This window comes from Protopterus annectens, chromosome 14.part0 (assembly GCF_019279795.1).
Source record: "Protopterus annectens isolate FY-2018-M chromosome 14.part0, PAN1.0, whole genome shotgun sequence".
In the NCBI taxonomy this organism is placed as follows: Eukaryota; Metazoa; Chordata; order Ceratodontiformes; family Protopteridae; genus Protopterus; species Protopterus annectens.
Window position 1 is genome coordinate 1,078,375,047 of NC_056748.1, and position 18,760 is coordinate 1,078,393,806.

At 39.3% G+C, this 18,760-nt stretch overlaps 1 protein-coding gene across 2 annotated transcripts in view; it reads left to right on the forward strand.

Annotated features, from left to right (window-relative positions):
• The window catches only part of KNDC1 (kinase non-catalytic C-lobe domain containing 1), a 1,471,539-nt gene that overhangs the window by 1,078,840 nt on the left and 373,939 nt on the right, over positions 1-18,760 (forward strand). For both annotated transcript variants that reach the window (XM_044056877.1, XM_044056878.1), the window contains exon 19: positions 7,525-7,622. In XM_044056877.1, the coding sequence (XP_043912812.1) occupies positions 7,525-7,622 (98 nt within the window). The remainder of the gene's footprint in view (positions 1-7,524; positions 7,623-18,760) is intronic.

Genomic DNA, 18,760 nt, shown 5'->3' on the forward strand with positions numbered 1-18,760 from the left:
ATCAACCCAAAAATGTTGAACTCCCACAATAGCAAAGTTTGAAAACATAAAATCAGCATTTTCGAAAAGTTATAGTTGGCCCACTGCAATTTACTGATGTATCACATCTGTACGGCATTGAGTCAGAGTTAGTTCATGAGAAAGTAATTAGCTACTAAATAAGTCTACTGACTTGTATGTTCACTGTGCGGGAAAACTATATTTTTTATAGCATGTATCTATATGTCACATTTATAATAGAATAGTACAAGTTTATGATGTTATCGTCTGACACTTCACATTCCACTTTCCCCACTGTAGTGCTATCTCGTAGTTGGTATATATAATTAGCAGGGGTGGGGGGTCACAGCCCCACACAACAGCAGAAATTGGTAAATGGTGTTTGTTTTTATGTTATAGTTATGCTGGTTAGGGATATTAGTCAATTTTGCTAAGTAGTTTTATTGACTGTGAATTCCATTTAGTGATATGTTTTAGTTAGGTTGCTTGAAAATATTTATGGGGGTGTGTTATAGTAGCTATTTAGGTTTGTTTTGACTAGCAGTTAAGGGGTTAGCTTAAAACAGGCACGGGATGTGAAGTGGGCCAACTATGGCAATTCGATCTTGTGAGTTTCGATATTTTGGGATTTCACTATTATGCTACTTCAGCATTTATGGGTCGATAATTACATTTTCAAACAAATTAATGTTTGATAATGTAATATAGACCCGTTTCAAAACATTTTTAGAACTGTCTTGAATATTTGTATCAATACGTTGTAGATTCGGACAGTTCATTTAATAAGACATTTGTTTTGAGCATTCTGAGTGCTTTGTTTTTATTTATAGCAAAAGAAATCATTTAAGCAAATTCTAGTACTTGGGATTTGTTTCTGACTGTTATGTGAGTTGTTTGAGCAGTAAAGATGATCCATTCCTGTATAAACCTCCAACTTTAACCGGTTGTCTCATGGCTGTAACTCTGGATCCCATTCTGACACCATGTTGTTGTTCTTATGTGCATTAAGAAGACGTTGAGGCTTGGGTGTTCATTTAAGTAGTTGATTGTATACAAATACATCAGGATGAATGGCAGTAACATTAAACTTGAACTTAACTGTCTGACTACATACTTGCATGCTCACACTGGGGCTGCTCGGGTTACTTGTCTAATCTTCGAACGCTCAAAATTTTGAATGTTACATGTTTGAGACCAAACATTCAAAATGTTGAGTGCTTAAAGATAGACTTTCAACAGCACCGTACGGTGTAGATAGGGAGAATTTCCATTTTCTGCACTGAAGTGCGGTCTTGGAGTTGGTATATTTAAGTAGGAGGGGTGGGCGCAGCCCTCCATGTGGGGAGTGCAGGGGGGGTTTGTCCCCCTGCCTACAATTAGTGTTTTTATCTGTTTTCGTTTTTTTTTTACGCTCGAACATTTGTCTCGACCATGTAATGTTCGACATTTTGGATGTTCGAACATTTAACATGGACCTGGTCACTCAAAATGGCACTCTTGCTTGCACATACTCTGTACTTATATACATGTGCCTGGCTCACTGGAAAGCTTCTTAAAGATATATCACACACACTAATCTACAGATATCACCTTGGATGATCTTTTCATTAAAAATGTATGAGAGATCCAGTTTAGGATGTTTTCCAGAGTTGTAACATTATTGCCTGCCAGAATATAGATGAGTATAATATATAGTTTGTTTATTTAGTTTTTTAAATGAGAGATGAGGACTTCACTGTAATAGAATTTGGGAATAGGTTGATTGTAGGGTAGTATTTCAAGATAATCAGGGTATACTAAAGCTACTGCACCACTTTTTCTGAGTTCCATTAGCCCTGATGATGATATAACCAGGGAGTGAAATTTCAGAGTCAGAAATATGGGGTTTTAGCCATGTTTCAGTTATGGCAAATATATATATATATGTTTTTTGGAAGATCCAGGCATGAAGTTCTGAAAGTTTATTATATATGCTAAGAGTAGTTAAGGAATTAAATGTAAACTATTTGAGTGAGTCTGAGGTCGGAGAGTTGGGGTTTTGGTGGTGGTGTAGTCCATGTTTTGACAGGAGATGGGTGGGGTAAGTAGGAAGGGGTGTTTGGCTTGGGAAGAGTTATGAAGGGGGGGAGTCAGGGAGGAAGGGCCAGGGGATGAGAATTATGGGTGATCAAAGGGGGCACTTTTTTGTTTGCTGTTTCATGCCTTTTGTTTTGTAACCTGTGTAAATCACTTTATGCATGTATGTTGTGTAGGGCAGTAAGAAATTAGATATCCATGAAAGATGATAAGAGTAGCGATGACTTTATGGGGGGAAAGGGCAATTTCAACTGATGTCCAGTAGCCATGGTGAGAATCAGCTTCTTAGGGTATTGACTACCATAATCCACATAAGTATGAGCTGATGTTCAACCAAACATAGATATCCTTGAACATTTTCAGACTGAAATGATTGGTTACTGCTTTATTGTAAGGTCTAGTAGTTTAGATCTTTGACCAAAGAGAGATCTTATTGTTTTCAGGCTCCTTGCATTGCATAAAAATATTTTTCATCTACTAATTTGGTATGTTGTTAAGACCTTTCAACAAGTACTGTTTTCATTGGATGGTGGATAAGGATTTTTATCATCTTGTTGTATTATATTTCAGTTTGATTATTTATGGACTTGAGTGTGTGGGAGAGAATGTTTCACATTTCTGATAGAACAGAATCATGTGTTGGTGTGTTTATTTTCAAAAAGGGTTTTACATTTCTTGTTAATTGCGGATGTGCTTGTGTTAGTAATAGTGAAGTGGTCAAACAGTGGGGAGGAAGAAGGGTGGTCTTTAGCCCACCATAGTGCAGCTACACAGCAGTAATGTTTTGAGATGTGGTGTACAACTGTCCAGGTATGGGAACTTACCCTAGTTAAAAACTTCCTTTTGTATATCTTTATTGTATTTAATGGATCGAGCAGGTAGTGTAATTTTTTGTTATCGAACATATGCTACTAAATGTATTTTGGACTGATATATATTTTTAAATTTATCATATAGCACTAAGCATAGTATCTCCAGCTGAAGACACCCGCAGAGGGCCTAACCAAAGTCATTATTCCCAGCACAGTGGTTCTCCAGACAGACCATCCTGAACAGCAAAAATCCACAATTTAGGAAATAAATGCGTCGGATTGGGCACGTATCAGGTCTGCTACAAGTACTTGTATGCTGTTAGCTCTAGTGGATTTGCTAATAGTCACTTGTGCAAAATGACAGGTGCCATACCTCCCACTTACTTGAATTCAGGAAATTACCTACTGCCTCACAACTCAAGCATGATAAACTACACAGTCCACACAGAACCCCAACTCAAACCTAAAACTTCCACACAGTCCATAACTCTAATCTAAATGCCTGCTTCATAAAAAAAATACCTATTGTTCCATAAAGCTAAATATTCCAATCACTTTCTAACCCAAATATCACCACAAACTCCATAAACCTGCATTACTCGATTGCTCCCTAACCTTAAACTCCTCTTCAGATTCCTAAATCTAAATTCCCTGACTTCTTCCTTAACTTAAATTCACCACTTGATCCCTAAGCCTGAATTCCGTGCTCACTTCCCACTCCCTAAATCTAAATTCCCCTCTCAATCACTGGCTAAACCTAATGTAAATTACCACTCCTCTCCCACGACCCCTCTCAATCACTGGCTAAACCTAATGTAAATTACCACTCCTCTCCCACGTGGCTGTTGCACTTACCTTACTCCAATGTTATTAGCAGGTTCACAGTCTCTGCACATCTGCGACACCTTGAATGAACACATATTTGAGTTCAAGTATGAGTGCCAGCCTGTGCGTGCTGCAGGACACGATGCAGGACACGCTGGAGGGCAGTCAAGTTCTAGCCTGAAGGAATGTAGCCTATGAGCAGTTGGGACATGACTAGTTGTAATAGATCTGAATTCATCTGTTCCACTAGCTGGAAAAGTACAAATTTCATTGAAAGGAATTTCAAAAGACATTTAATATCAGTATAAAAGTAGTTCAATTATGATGCAAAATCAACCTCATTTAATCGGACTACATGTTTAGAATTATTCATGTGCAAAATATGCAGTACTGAATTTGGGGTAATACCTTTAGCTAATATGTGTGTGTATGTGTATATATATATATATATATATGTATATATATGTATGTGTGTGTTTGTGTGTGCATATAAATATATATATATATATATATATATATATATATATATATATATATATATATATATAAATCGATAGATATACTATCCTGGCAAACAAATGTTAAATAAATCAGTCTGTGACTGAAACCAAATATCTGAATAATGCAAAAACCTGTTCTGTATGCTTGCTACTAATGTTGGAACTGGGTCACAGTCACTCGGTTCAGTGGAAAAACAGCAGAAGGAATGTGGCAAGGTTTGAAAGAGAAATTGCAAATAAAATGAAATGTTTAACATCAGGATCTAGGCTAACAAGATTAGAAGGATATAATTACATAAAAACATATTTGATTAAGGTGAGAGACAAAAATATTAGCAATGGAAAAGATGTTGCAGTACAACTTTGAAAATTGAAACAAACCAGCTGGACAGACAAATTAAACATGGTGTCAAACAAAATCAAGAAAAAATTGAAGAAAATGTATATAAAGATATTGATCATAATAGGAAACTATAGATACATAACATGATAGGAGGAAAGGCATACAAATTGATAAACTGTGTGTAGACTCCAACATTTATTCTTTAACACAGCAGATTACAGCTATAGTTACACATCCTTATACAAAGCGATTTCATTTCACAAATGGGGTGATATATTTTCCAAGTAACAGTCATGTAACTTCAGTTACTGAAATTAAATTAGATAATATTGAAAAATAACTATGCAAACTAGACCCAAAGAGTGGACAGGGAGGTGACAGAATTAGTATTATACCATGACCCCCCCAAAACGTGCACGCTGATTGGCCAGCGTGCCCGTTGTAAATCAAGTTATACTAATGGAAAAAGGTCCAGTCGCCCGGACTTTTTTCCATTAGTATAACTCGTTTTTTTAAAGCACTGTCTCGCTATGTTAAATGGTTTTAACATAGCGAGACAGCTTTAAAATAAGCAACGGAGATGTCCGTTGCTTATTTTAAAGCTGTCTCGCTATGTTAAACCCATTTAACATAGCGAGACAGTGTTTTAAAAAAAAAAAGCAACGGAGATCGCAAGATCTCCGTTGCTTTTTTTAGTGTCTCGCTATGTTAAATGAGTTTAACATAGCGAGACAGTTTTAAAATAAGCAACGGAGATGTCCGTTGCTTATTTTAAAACTGTCTCGCTATGTTAAACTCATTTAACATAGCTAAAAACAGCAACGGAGATCTTTCTTTCTCCGTTGCTTTTGCCCACAGCTCTGATGTACTGCGCAGGCACGCAGTACATCAGAACTGCCGCGGATGCCAGACATCTGTGGAAGGGCAGTAAACGGGCATTATACTATGCCATTATTTAAGAAAAGTAATAGTTTCTTTTCTTAAATAATGTCATGGTATAATAGCAATAACCCACTTCTGGGTGTGGGTAATGCTAAATTTACCCACGGTTGGCTTTGTTTGGTCCCTCGGCCGCCTCTGGACCAAACCACGCCAACCGTGGGTAAATTTAGCATTACCCACACCCAGGCGTGGGTTATTGCTATAATAATGTCCTAAGAGCACTTCAGCATTAACTTTCACAGCACCATTGAAAAAAAAGTTTAATTTCATGAACTTTAATTATACTTTGACTTAGGAATGGGATCCATTCGCGTCATGGTATTAGAAACCCAAAAGACTTGGAGAAATTAAAAGGGAGCACCATTATATCTGTTACTCATTTGGCTTTTTAAGTGTGGGGAGATTCCTCAAGATTGGAGACATGCACTTGCTAAACCTATCTTTAAGGGAAGTGGGAATAGGACAATGCCAAAGTTATACAGACCTTATTTTACTTTCTTATTGTGGAAAAAATGATAGAGAAGGTTATTTTGGATAAATAATTGTCAGAACTGGAAAGGTTGGGACTTGAAAGCATATACCAGCATGCATATGTTGAAAATGGATCTATAAGCACCTGTACCATGATATTCTATAACAATATAATAACCATAAATTCAAAAAAAGTCTTGTGATATAATTTATATAAACTTAACATCAGCGTTTCATTCACAAAACACTGGTCAATAAAATAGAACTAGGTGTTGATGTAATCTTCATACAGCAATTAGGCAGGTGAAATTCTAGGTTACAGTCAGGGTGTCCCACTGGGCTCTGTCCGAGGCCCTTACTTGTTTAGGTTCTGTCTTTCAGAGCTATCATTTCCATCTGAGGTGTTCAGCAGTCTGTATGCAGATGACTTGAAAATGGGTAAACTGATTGCATGTGTTACAGATGAGGCCGGTCTGCAAAAGAACTTGACTTAAGTTGAATATTTGGTCACAGGAAAATTATATGCTGATAGATATACCGAACACTAAGCATATGAGATTTGGGAGACTTGGTTCAAAGGGTGATTATTTAATACAGTACACAGTGATTGAAACATTAGATTCATGTAAGGACTCGGGTTTATCAGCTGATCCAGCTTTGAGTTTTTCTGATCAGATCAGCCAGTTGGTTAATGATAGTTATAGAATTATAGGATGTGTAAAAAGATTTAGAAAGTTTAGGAAATCAGAAATGAAAAAAAATTGTAAGTTACATTATACCCAAACTGGAATAATGAGTAATAATATATAACCTTATAAGAAAACCAGCATAGGCAAATTTAAGAGTACAATAAAAATATATCAGGGACATCCATTGATGTGAAAATTTAAGTTATTATGAAAGACTAAAATATACGAACTTCAGCGTCTCGCATATTCAGTTTCAGTTCAGGTATATAGGGCATTTAGAGACAGTTAACTCTGGGAATGTTTGGGGTTATCAAAAAGTAGCAGGGAATCCTCAGACAACCTATCTAGAAGTTTCTATAGGAATGAGAAGTGTACTAATTTGTTCTCAGAGAGCAGCTGATGCGTGGAATAGACTAACAAACTACATTAAAGAAAGCACTAGTTTAAATATTTTAAGAACACCCAGGACACTTGGGGAATAACTGTCCTGGTATATTGGCAGGCTGGAAGGGCATTATTGCCTATATCTGAAATGTTTGTATTTGTATGCCAGTTCAAAAACTAAAAGAGGAGGAGGAATGGGGCATATGCACTCTGATTCTTATGAGTGCATGCATGTCTGCATACGTTTCTTGTCAAAAGCGATTTTTCTTGACCATATATGGCTGAAGATGTGTTTGTAGCAGCTTTGTTAGTTCTGTCTCTAGATATTATATAAATATCTACAGTGTAATGCTTTGTGGTGCAAATACAAAACACTGACTGATTATGGAGTCTTTTACCAGCATTTATATTTTGCTTAACAACCAAAGATACATTAATTCGTGTTTATTGTTTTAATGATTATATTTATTCTTAATTTAAAGGGGTTAATGCTAAAGCAATGCTTAGCAAATTGAAAGGCGAACTGGAAGAGATGAAAATTAAGGTGCAGTTTCTTGAGACTGTGAAGACGTATTTGGAGGTACGCTTAATGTGTAATTTATTCTTATTCAGTAGTAATCTAAAGCACTGTAATCAACACGCTGTTTATTATTTAATGCTATGGTCTTTGCAGTCAGTAGAAAAGACTTGTCGAACCCCAAGAGATAAAAATGTTCTACTTTACAAATGTGGGTAATCTGTAAACTGCATTTTGAAATATCTAAGTACACCTTGTAAGCACAATTATATGGCCCGGGAAGTAGACTGCAGTATTTTTGTAAGAATATTTGCCAGTAAATAGTGATTGTATTAATTTATTCTAATGGAATGTTACTGAAAACTCAGTTGAGACTCAAAGTGGGGAATTCTACATACAGATGTATGCATATGTACATGTATACGAGTGTCTCATCAGTCCTGGAATGCTTGTAACAGTGAGCACAGAAAGAACAAGCATTTTAGATTAAATCTAAAAGGGTCAAAAGCAAAAAAAAAAAAGACTATAATAGCAATAACCCCTGCCTGGGTGTGTGTAATGCTGGATTTACCCACGGTTGGTGTGGTTTGGTCACGAGGGCGAAGCACGAGTGGCCAAACAACGCAAACTGTGGGTAAATCCAGCATTACCCACACCCAGAGGTGGGTTATTGCTATTATACAATGACAATATTTAAGAAAAAAAAAAATTACTTTTCTTAAATAATGGCATTGTATAATGCCTCCTTGCTGCCCTTCCGCAGCTGTCTGGTATTCTGCGGCAGTTCTGATGTACTGCGCATGCGCATGCCTACACAGTACATCAGAGCTGTGGGCAAAAGTAACGGAGAAAGCAAGATTTCCGTTGCTTTATACAAACTGTTTTGCTATATTAAATGGGTTTAATGTAGCGAGACAGCTTTAAAAAAGAATCTCTGTTGCTTTTTTTAAAGCTGTCTCACTATGTTAAACCCATTTAACATAGCGAGACAGTTTTGAAAAAAGCAATGGAGAAAGCAAGATCTCCGTTGCTTTTTACAAACTGTCTAGCTATGTTAGAGTTTAATATAGCGAGACAACTTTAAAAAAAAAGCAATGGAGAATCTCCGTTGCTTTTTTTAAAGCTGTCGTTTAACATAGCGAGACAGTGTGAAGCAATGGAGATCTTGCGTTCTCTGTTGCTGTAAAAAAATAGTTATAGTAATAGAAAAAGTCCGGGCAACCGGACCTTTTTCCATTACTATAACTCTGATTTACAATGTGCACGCTGACCAATCAGCGTGCACGTTTTTGAATATTAAAGGGGGTCGTTGTATAATATTTTTTTGTTGGTGAACAAGTGTCTCTGCACCCCCACACCAAAAAGAAATTAAGTATATTATGAAAAATGAGTTATAGCAAGAAACAGGAAAATTCCCTGCCATTTTTCAAACTCCAGAATGCAAATAAAAGCCATAAAAAGCAATGAACTTTTCATATTATAAACAAACATAGATAAAAATACATATCTATCTCTTCCTCTATTAAAGACAGCCTATGACAAGCCAAACTTATTTCATTAAAAGACTATTTAAGATTAATGATTAAAAAGATCTTTATTACAGACCTGGAAAAATGAAGACTTTGGTTTAAGAACACATCTCAGGAAGCTCTCCAACTCCCAAAATTTTGAGTAACGACATCTAGCCTTTTGACCAGTCCTTCCTGAAGCACCTACCTAGTCCTGCAAGCTCTGAAGCCTTGCTATGAATTCTAACACATCCTGTTCCATGCCCAAAATGGTAAATGACACTAATTAACTACCTATGGAAACTGGTTTCTGAGCCCATTAAATCCCAAAGCAAATTTTACAAAATGACTAGGTCTACGCCTAAATAATAGAAATCTAATTAAAAATAAATTTCTTGTGATTATTCCAAAGTTAACTAAAAAAAAAATGGAAAAACTCTACCCCAGCCAATGATATAGAAAGCAGAAAATATGCAACCATCAAAACAATCTACCCACAAAATACACACAAAAGATCTTCTCAGGTAATCTCCCCTAGAGTAAATCTCATGCCCTAGCCAAAGAAAACTTCAAGCCTTACTAATTTGTAAAATATGCCTAGTACTATGGGTACTGTTATTCCATAAAGGAAATAGTACATAACCTTAATACATTGAAATGATTTTGAAAACTACCTAAAAATGATGGAAACCATGGCATATAGAAATACATACAGCATGCTTTTAGATGCATGAAATATCTTGATCTCAGGGTTAAGGAATGCATATCACTTTACTCATCTAGAAACGCATTCCTTAATCCTAGATTGCATGATACTTTATCCATCAAACAGAAGCAGCCCCCCCCCCCCTTTACACACAGACATATAGCATAACATTGACGTTTAGAATACTGACACACTAATGTTGAAACACTGAATGTTGGTACATCTTGAGCATGCTCCAAGGATTACGCCTGAGTGAGATAAAACAACCAAATGGTTCTCCAAGGGGGCAAGCCACCCTACACTCCCAGTAGGAGGGCTGTCCCCCCACACCCTGTTATAATTATATGTACTAACCCTAAGGTTGCTCAATCCCTGCGGAAAGGGAATGTTCCTCTACCTAGGAATTGTTGATCTGATCCAAATGCTGATCATCCATTTCTGTCAACTAAATGATGTGCCCATTCATTGGGAAATTATACTCCCAAAAAATATATTTAGTGGAAAATTGCTTGTTCAAAAGCCAGCAATCTGAGTTTCTGGATAAGAGAAAATGCAATCTTATCTCCACTTAAAATTAAATGTGAAGTGTGATGCACCACACTCACGATGTGCTAGTTTTACTGACTGTTGTGAACTTCTCAATCAGTCTGCGATTTCTTAATCTTGAAAACATTTCCACATATTTTCATTTGACTTTTAATAAAAGAGTCTGAGAACCTCTTCTGCAACATCAACAGAATGGTTTGGTGGGACAGGTATATTTTGCAGAGGATACTGCTGCTGTGGAATAGACTCCCCTTTCCAAATAAAATAAAGTTCATCCCTGTCCATTTTCAAGCGCAACTTAGATTTCTGAATGGGAAACTGAACACTTGGCTACTAATGAACAGAGGCAGCCCTTAAATGTTTTCTCATGCATGGGCCCCCTCAAATTATCTATGGTAATATTCCACTTATTCTCACTAGGGGTAATATATAATTATCGACCATGGGATGGGTAAGGCCAGTCTATAACCAAATGAAATAAGTAATTTCTAACACAAAAAAGGGAAATTGGCTAGACTTAAAATGGCCAACAAGGGCAGGTAACCTAGTGCTTACCTATGAGAAAAATGCTGATATTTTTCTGTTTACATTTGTTTTAGAATGCTTGTTCATTTGTTGTAACTTTATATTACTTATAAACAGCATAACACCAGCAAAATGTTGTTCGCTTTTCCTAAAACTTGTTAATTTGTTTCAAAATAATAATGAATACAGCCAATAAAATGTACACTAGAATTTTTAAATGTGTTTATATGGTACAGTTCTAAAATGTTGCTTAACAGAAAGCAAACATGCCAACTCTAAGACCTTGTTAAGCGTTTCCAAAGTATTCATAACCATAGCTACAATATGCGCCATTGATGTTTGTTTGAAAGCTCCTAGAAAAGCCTTAAATTATTTGTTAATATAATGCAGTTCCAAGCTTAGCAGTAATTCTCAGTATCCAAATTAACAAAACTTCACTTGTGGAAATGTCTAGCATGTACCCATGGTCATAGAAAGAAGTTTTTAAATAACATTAAAAACAACATATTAGCAGTGACTTCAGATACACTTAGACCTATGTACACTTTGGACAAATTATGGAAAATACAGACTATATCATTTCTCATTTGATAGCGGTAAGTAAAGCAGCACCAACTGTGTGTTAGCACAGTGCAAGATGGTGCCCCAGACCAAAATCCTGTATACATTACTATCCAGGCACATTCATTTCCACATGGATGCCAACAGTCAATATGCCATGTAATTTGTGTAGTTGGGTGGGAGTACATGGTAATAAGGTTAACTGATGTCTCTGCAAATATGAGCAATAACAATAGAGATAATCTGGTCCATATCCCACTTAGGATACTATTGGGATAGTACACTTACCCTTAGGTCATATCTTTAGCAAGTTTTTACAGCGTTTACTGGAGCAAGAATGGATGGGTATCTGTACGCTATATACTCATGCTGAATTCATACCACAAATTCAGGAAGTCTGTAGATGTAAGTGGCACTGAGGGTGGCACACATTGCGATCTAGAAACAGGACAATGATGATGCACCTGCATGTGTCACCTACAATAAATACTGGTTAGTTATCAGGTGATTTGTGACATCACAACTCATATCCTTCAGATAAATGCCTGCAGTCCTGTGGCAAGTCTTGATGCAAGTGTGTAAAATGTATTGCCTGTAGAAGTGGGCTTATTCCACATGGCTGTGTACTGGATGATGCCAAATATCACGTCAAACCATGGCTCATTCCAATCCGGTCACTTCAACTACCCCATCAGATGGCACACCACTGTACTTATGAAAGTGCTTGGAACCTTACTGAATGCATGTTTACAGGCATCAAATTCAGGTCTCATTTTCTACATAGCTTTTGAGGAAGTTTGCAACATTTTCCTGCCAAAGTATGTCAAACCCCACCTGACTAGACCTTATAGTGTCTTCATAGACCTAATGGTTCCCATCTCTTTGTATCATTGATGTACCTGTGGCATTCTGAGCTTCAGGTGTCTGCATCACTGACAGTATTGCAAACAGTCGCACCTCTATCTCTACTTTTTGCCCTGCTTGAGCCCTTGATTCCCCTCACAACCCGTTAGGACGCTGCCATTTGTCCTCTAATTATTCAGAAGAACTTTAGCCTCTTCAGAAAAATTCTCCTTCCTTTTCCTAGAAATCTTAAATGCATATGGAAATGAATGCCGTATCAGCATCTCATCTAACCATGATAGAAAGCCTAATAAATATTCGTGCAGCTAACAGACATACATATACATATCATGCCTATAACAATACCGATTCTTCACAATTTGATTTTTGCAGTTACTGCAAAATGTAAGGCCAAAACAAGCACGTGACAGCTGCATATTACAAATCTACTCATATGTAACATGATAAATTTTAAACTGTGATTTTAAAATCATCGATAACATGAATGAATCACCCCACCAGTAAGTAACATGCACAGTCCCAATGTTCTCTTAAATGAAGGTCTAAAATAAGCTTTTACTGTTTGTAAATATATCTTAGAATAATATCTGATAATAAGCAGGGCATTTACTACATTATTCAAGCAGAGTAACACATCATAGGTTTGTAGGCTGTTACTAGACTTGCAGTCCAGGAAACCATTAAAGTGGCTAGCCCAAACTCCCAGTTGTCTGCAAGTACTGTTTGGCAAAGTGACTTGCTCAAGTCAAATGAAGGCTGAAGAAACCAAACCCTGTACCACAGGAACTACTGCTTAACTGCCTTAGCCCCCTGCACCAATTGCCAGATCTGACACAAACGTTGCACAAATTATTCCTGCCGTATTTGCATCCTTTTCTTTCATTCTATAAGGTGGTAAACATGGAGACTTCAGATATATGCTAGAGAATATTTTTCTATATGTACATGTCTCACAACACGCTTGCTGTTAATAATCCACGAAGGAGGAGAAGAGGCGGAAGACATGGCCAAAGGCAGGAAGAGAGGAGAAAGGCTAGGACTGTGGTAGTGAGGGTCAGAACTTTGAATGTTGGCAGTATGACTGATATAGGGAGAGAGCTAGCTGATATGATGGACAAAAGGAAGGTTGGTATATTGTCTGTGCAAGAGACCAGATGGAAGGGGAGTAAGGCTAGGTGTATCGGAGGTGGGTTCAAATTTATTTATCATGGTGTGGATGGGAGGAGAAATGGAGTAGGATTTATTGTGAAAGAACAGTATGCCAAGAGTGTTTTGGAGGTGAAAAGAGTGTCGGATAGAGTGATGTTTATGAAGCTGGAAATTGATGTTGTAATGATGAATGTTGTTAGTGCATATGCTCCACAAGTTGGGTGTGCGATGGATGAGAAAGAAACATTTTGGAGTGAATTGGATGAAGTGGTGATGACTGTACCCAAGGGTGAGAGACTGGTGATTGGAGCAGATTTCAATGGGCATGTTGGTGAAGGGAACAGAGGGGATGAGGAAGTGATGGGTAGGTATGGTGTTAAACAAAGGAATGCAGATGGTCATATGGTACTGGATTTTGTGAAAAGGATGGACATGGCTGTGATGAATATGTATTTTAACAAGAGGGAGGAGCATAGGGTGACATACAAGAGTGGAGGAAGATGCACACAGGTGGATTATATCTTATGTAGAAGGGCCAATCTGAAGGAGACTGGAGACTGTAAAGTGGTGACAGGGGAAAGTGTAGTTAGGCAGCATAGGATAGTGGTTTGTAGGATGACGTTGGTTATCAACAAGAGGAGGAGGAGGAGTGTGAGGGCAGCACCAAAGCATCAAATGGTGGAAATTGAAAAAAGGTAATTGTGAGGTGGAGTTCAGGGATGAGTTAAGGTAGGCAGTGAAGAGTTACCAAATAGCTGGGTAACTACAGCAGAGCTAGTAAGGGAGACGGCTAGAAAGGTGCTTGGTATCACATCTGGACAGAGGAAGAATGACAAGGAGACATGGTGGTGGAATGAGGAAGTACAGGAGAGTATACAGAGAAAGGGGTTGGCAAAGAAGAAGTGGGATTGTCAGAGAGATGAAGAAAGTAGACAGGAGTATAAGGAGATGAGGTGCATGGCAAAGAGAGAGGTGGCGAAGGCTAAGGATAATGCATATGAAGAGTTGTATGAAAGGTTGGACACTAAGGAGGGAGAAAAGGACCCGTACCGATTGGCTAGACAGAGGGACCGAGCTAGGAAAGATGTGCAGCAGGTAAAGGTGATAATGAGGGAAACATACTCACAAGTGAGGAGAGTGTGTTGAGGAGATGGAAAGAGTACTTTAAGGGGTTGATGAATGAAGAGAATGAGAGGGAGAGAAGGTTGGATGATGTGTGGATAGTGAATCATGAAGTGCAGTAGATTAGCAAGGAGGAAGTAAGGATAGCTATGAAGAGAATGAACAATGGAAAGGCTGTGGGTCCAGATGACATACCTGTGAAAGCATGGAGGTGTTTAGGTGAAATGGCAGTGGAGTTTTTAACCAGATTGTTTAATGAAATCTTGGAAAGTGAGAGGATGCCTGGGGAATGGAGAAAGTGTTTTGGTACCGATTTTTAAGAATAAGGGTGATGTGCAGAGCTGTAGTAACTACAGAGGGATTAAACTGATCAGTCACAGCATGAAGTTATGGGAAAGAGTAGCGGAAGCAAAGTTAAGAAGGGAGGTGATGAATAGTGATCAGCAGTATGGTTTCATGCCAGGAAAGAGCACTACAGATGCGATCTTTGCTCTGAGATGGTTGATGATGTACAGAGAATGTCGGAAGGAGTTGCATTGTGTTTTTGTAGACTTTGAGAAAGCATATGACAGGGTGCCTAGAGAGGAGTTGTGGTATTGTATGAGGAAGTCAGGAGTGTCAGAAAAGTATGTAACAGTGGTACAACATATGTGTGAGGGTAGTGTGACAGCGGTGAGGTCTGCGGTGGGAGTGACGGTTGCGTTTAAGGTGGAGGTGGGGTTACATCAAGGATCAGCTCTGAGCCCTTTTTTATTTGCAGTGGTGATGGACAGGTTGACAGACAAGATCAGACAGGAGTCCCCGTGGACTATGATGTTTGCAGATGACATTGTGATCTGTAGTGAGAGTAGGGAACAGGTGGAGGAGACCCTGGAGAGATGGAGATATGCTCTAGAGAGAAGAGGAATGAAGGTCAGCAGGACTAAGACAGAATATATGTGTGTGAATGAGAGGGAGGATAGAGGAATAGTGAGGATGCAAGGAGTAGAGGTGGCGAAGGTGGATGAGTTTAAATACTTGGGGTCAGTAGTTCAGAGTAACGGTCTGTGTGGAAGAGAAGTAAAGAAGAGAGTACAGGCAGGATGGAGTGGGTGGAGAAGTGTGTCAGGAGTGATTTGTAACAGACTAGTACCTGTAAGAGTGAAAGGGAAGGTTTACAAGAGGGTAGTGAGACCAGCTATGTTATATGGGTTGGAGACAGTGGCATTGACAAAAAGGCAGGAGTTTGAGCTGGATGTGGCAGAATTGAAGATGTTAAGATTTGCACTGGGTGTGATGAGGGTGACAGGATTAGGAATAAGTATATTAGAGGGGCAGCCCAGGTTGGAAGGTTTGGAGACAAAGCCAGAGAGGCAAGATTACGTTGGTTTGGACATGTGCTGAGGAGGGATGCTGAGTATATTGGGAAAAAGATGCTAAGGATGAAGCTACCAGGTAACAGGAAAAGAGGAAGGCCTAAGATAAGGTTTATGGATGTGGTGAGAGAGGACATGCAGGTGGTTGGTGTGACAGAGCAAGATGCAGAGGACAGGAAGAAATGGAAACAGGTGATCTGCTGTGGCAACCCCTAACGGGAACAACCGAAAGAAGATGATACTAGCAAAGAAGGCACTCATGTATACACGCACACAACCACAGCAGGCATTCACTAACACAATGCAGATACTACCATGCACACAACCACAGCAGGCATTCACTAACACAATGCAGATACTACCATGCACACAACCACAGCAGGCATTCACTAACACACAATGCAGATAGTACCATGCACACAACCACAGCAGGCATTCACTAACACACAATGCAGATACTACCATGCACACAACCACAGCAGGCATTCACTAACACAATGCAGATACTACCATGCACACAACCACAGCAGGCATTCACTAACACACACAATGCAGATAGTACCATGCACACAACCACAGCAGGCATTCACTAACACACAATGCAGATAGTACCATGCACACAACCACAGCAGGCATTCACTAACACACAATGCAGATACTACCATGCACACAACCACAGCAGGCATTCACTAACACACAATGCAGATAGTACCATGCACACAACCACAGCAGGCATTCACTAACACACAATGCAGATAGTACCATGCACACAACCACAGCAGGCATTCACTAACACACAATGCAGATAGTACCATGCACACAACCACAGCAGGCATTCACTAACACACAATGCAGATACTACCATGCACACAACCACAGCAGGCATTCACTAACACAATGCAGATACTACCATGCACACAACCACAGCAGGCATTCACTAACACACACAATGCAGATAGTACCATGCACACAACCACAGCAGGCATTCACTAACACACAATGCAGATAGTACCATGCACACAACCATGGCAGGCATTCACTAACACACAATGCAGATAGTACCATGCACACAACCACAGCAGGCATTCACTAACACACACAATGCAGATAGCACCATGCACACAACCATGGCAGGCATTCACTAACACACAATGCAGATAGTACCATGCACACAACCACAGCAGGCATTCACTAACACACAATGCAGATACTACCATGCACACAACCACAGCAGGCATTCACTAACACACAATGCAGATAGTACCATGCACACAACCACAGCAGGCATTCACTAACACACAATGCAGATACTACCATGCACACAACCACAGCAGGCATTCACTAACACACACTGCAGATACTACCATGCACACAACCACAGCAGGCATTCACTAACACACACTGCAGATACTACCATGCACACAACCACAGCAGGCATTCACTAACACACACAATGCAGATAGCACCATGCACACAACCATGGCAGGCATTCACTAACACACAATGCAGATACTACCATGCACACAACCACAGCAGGCATTCACTAACACACACTGCAGATACTACCATGCACACAACCACAGCAGGCATTCACTAACACACACAATGCAGATAGCACCATGCACACAACCATGGCAGGCATTCACTAACACACAATGCAGATACTACCATGCACACAACCACAGCAGGCATTCACTAACACACAATGCAGATACTACCATGCACATAACCACAGCAGGCATTCACTAACACACACAATGCAGATAGTACCATGCACACAACCACAGCAGGCATTCACTAACACACAATGCAGATAGTACCATGCACATAACCACAGCAGGCATTCACTAACACACAATGCAGATAGTACCATGCACACAACCACAGCAGGCATTCACTAACACACAATGCAGATACTACCATGCACACAACCACAGCAGGCATTCACTAACACACACAATGCAGATAGTACCATGCACACAACCACAGCAGGCATTCACTAACACACTGCAGATACTACCATGCACACAACCACAGCAGGCATTCACTAACACACACAATGCAGATACTACCATGCACATAACCACAGCAGGCATTCACTAACACACAATGCAGATAGTACCATGCACATAACCACAGCAGGCATTCACTAACACACAATGCAGATAGTACCATGCACACAACCACAGCAGGCATTCACTAACACACAATGCAGATACTACCATGCACACAACCACAGCAGGCATTCACTAACACACAATGCAGATACTACCATGCACACAACCACAGCAGCCATTCACTAACACACACAATGCAGATAGCACCATGCACATAACCACAGCAGGCATTCACTAACACACAATGCAGATAGTACCATGCACACAACCACAGCAGGCATTCACTAACACACAATGCAGATACTACCATGCACACAACCACAGCAGGCATTCACTAACACACAATGCAGATACTACCATGCACACAACCACAGCAGGCATTCACTAACACACTGCAGATACTACCATGCACACAACCACAGCAGGCATTCACTAACACACACAATGCAGATAGCACCATGCACATAACCACAGCAGGCATTCACTAACACACACTGCAGATAGTACCATGCACACAACCACAGCAGGCATTCACTAACAAACAATGCAGATACTACCATGCACACAACCACAGCAGGCATTCACTAACACACACAATGCAGATAGCACCATGCACATAACCACAGCAGGCATTCACTAACACACAATGCAGATAGTACCATGCACACAACCACAGCAGGCATTCACTAACACACAATGCAGATACTACCATGCACACAACCACAGCAGGCATTCACTAACACACAAT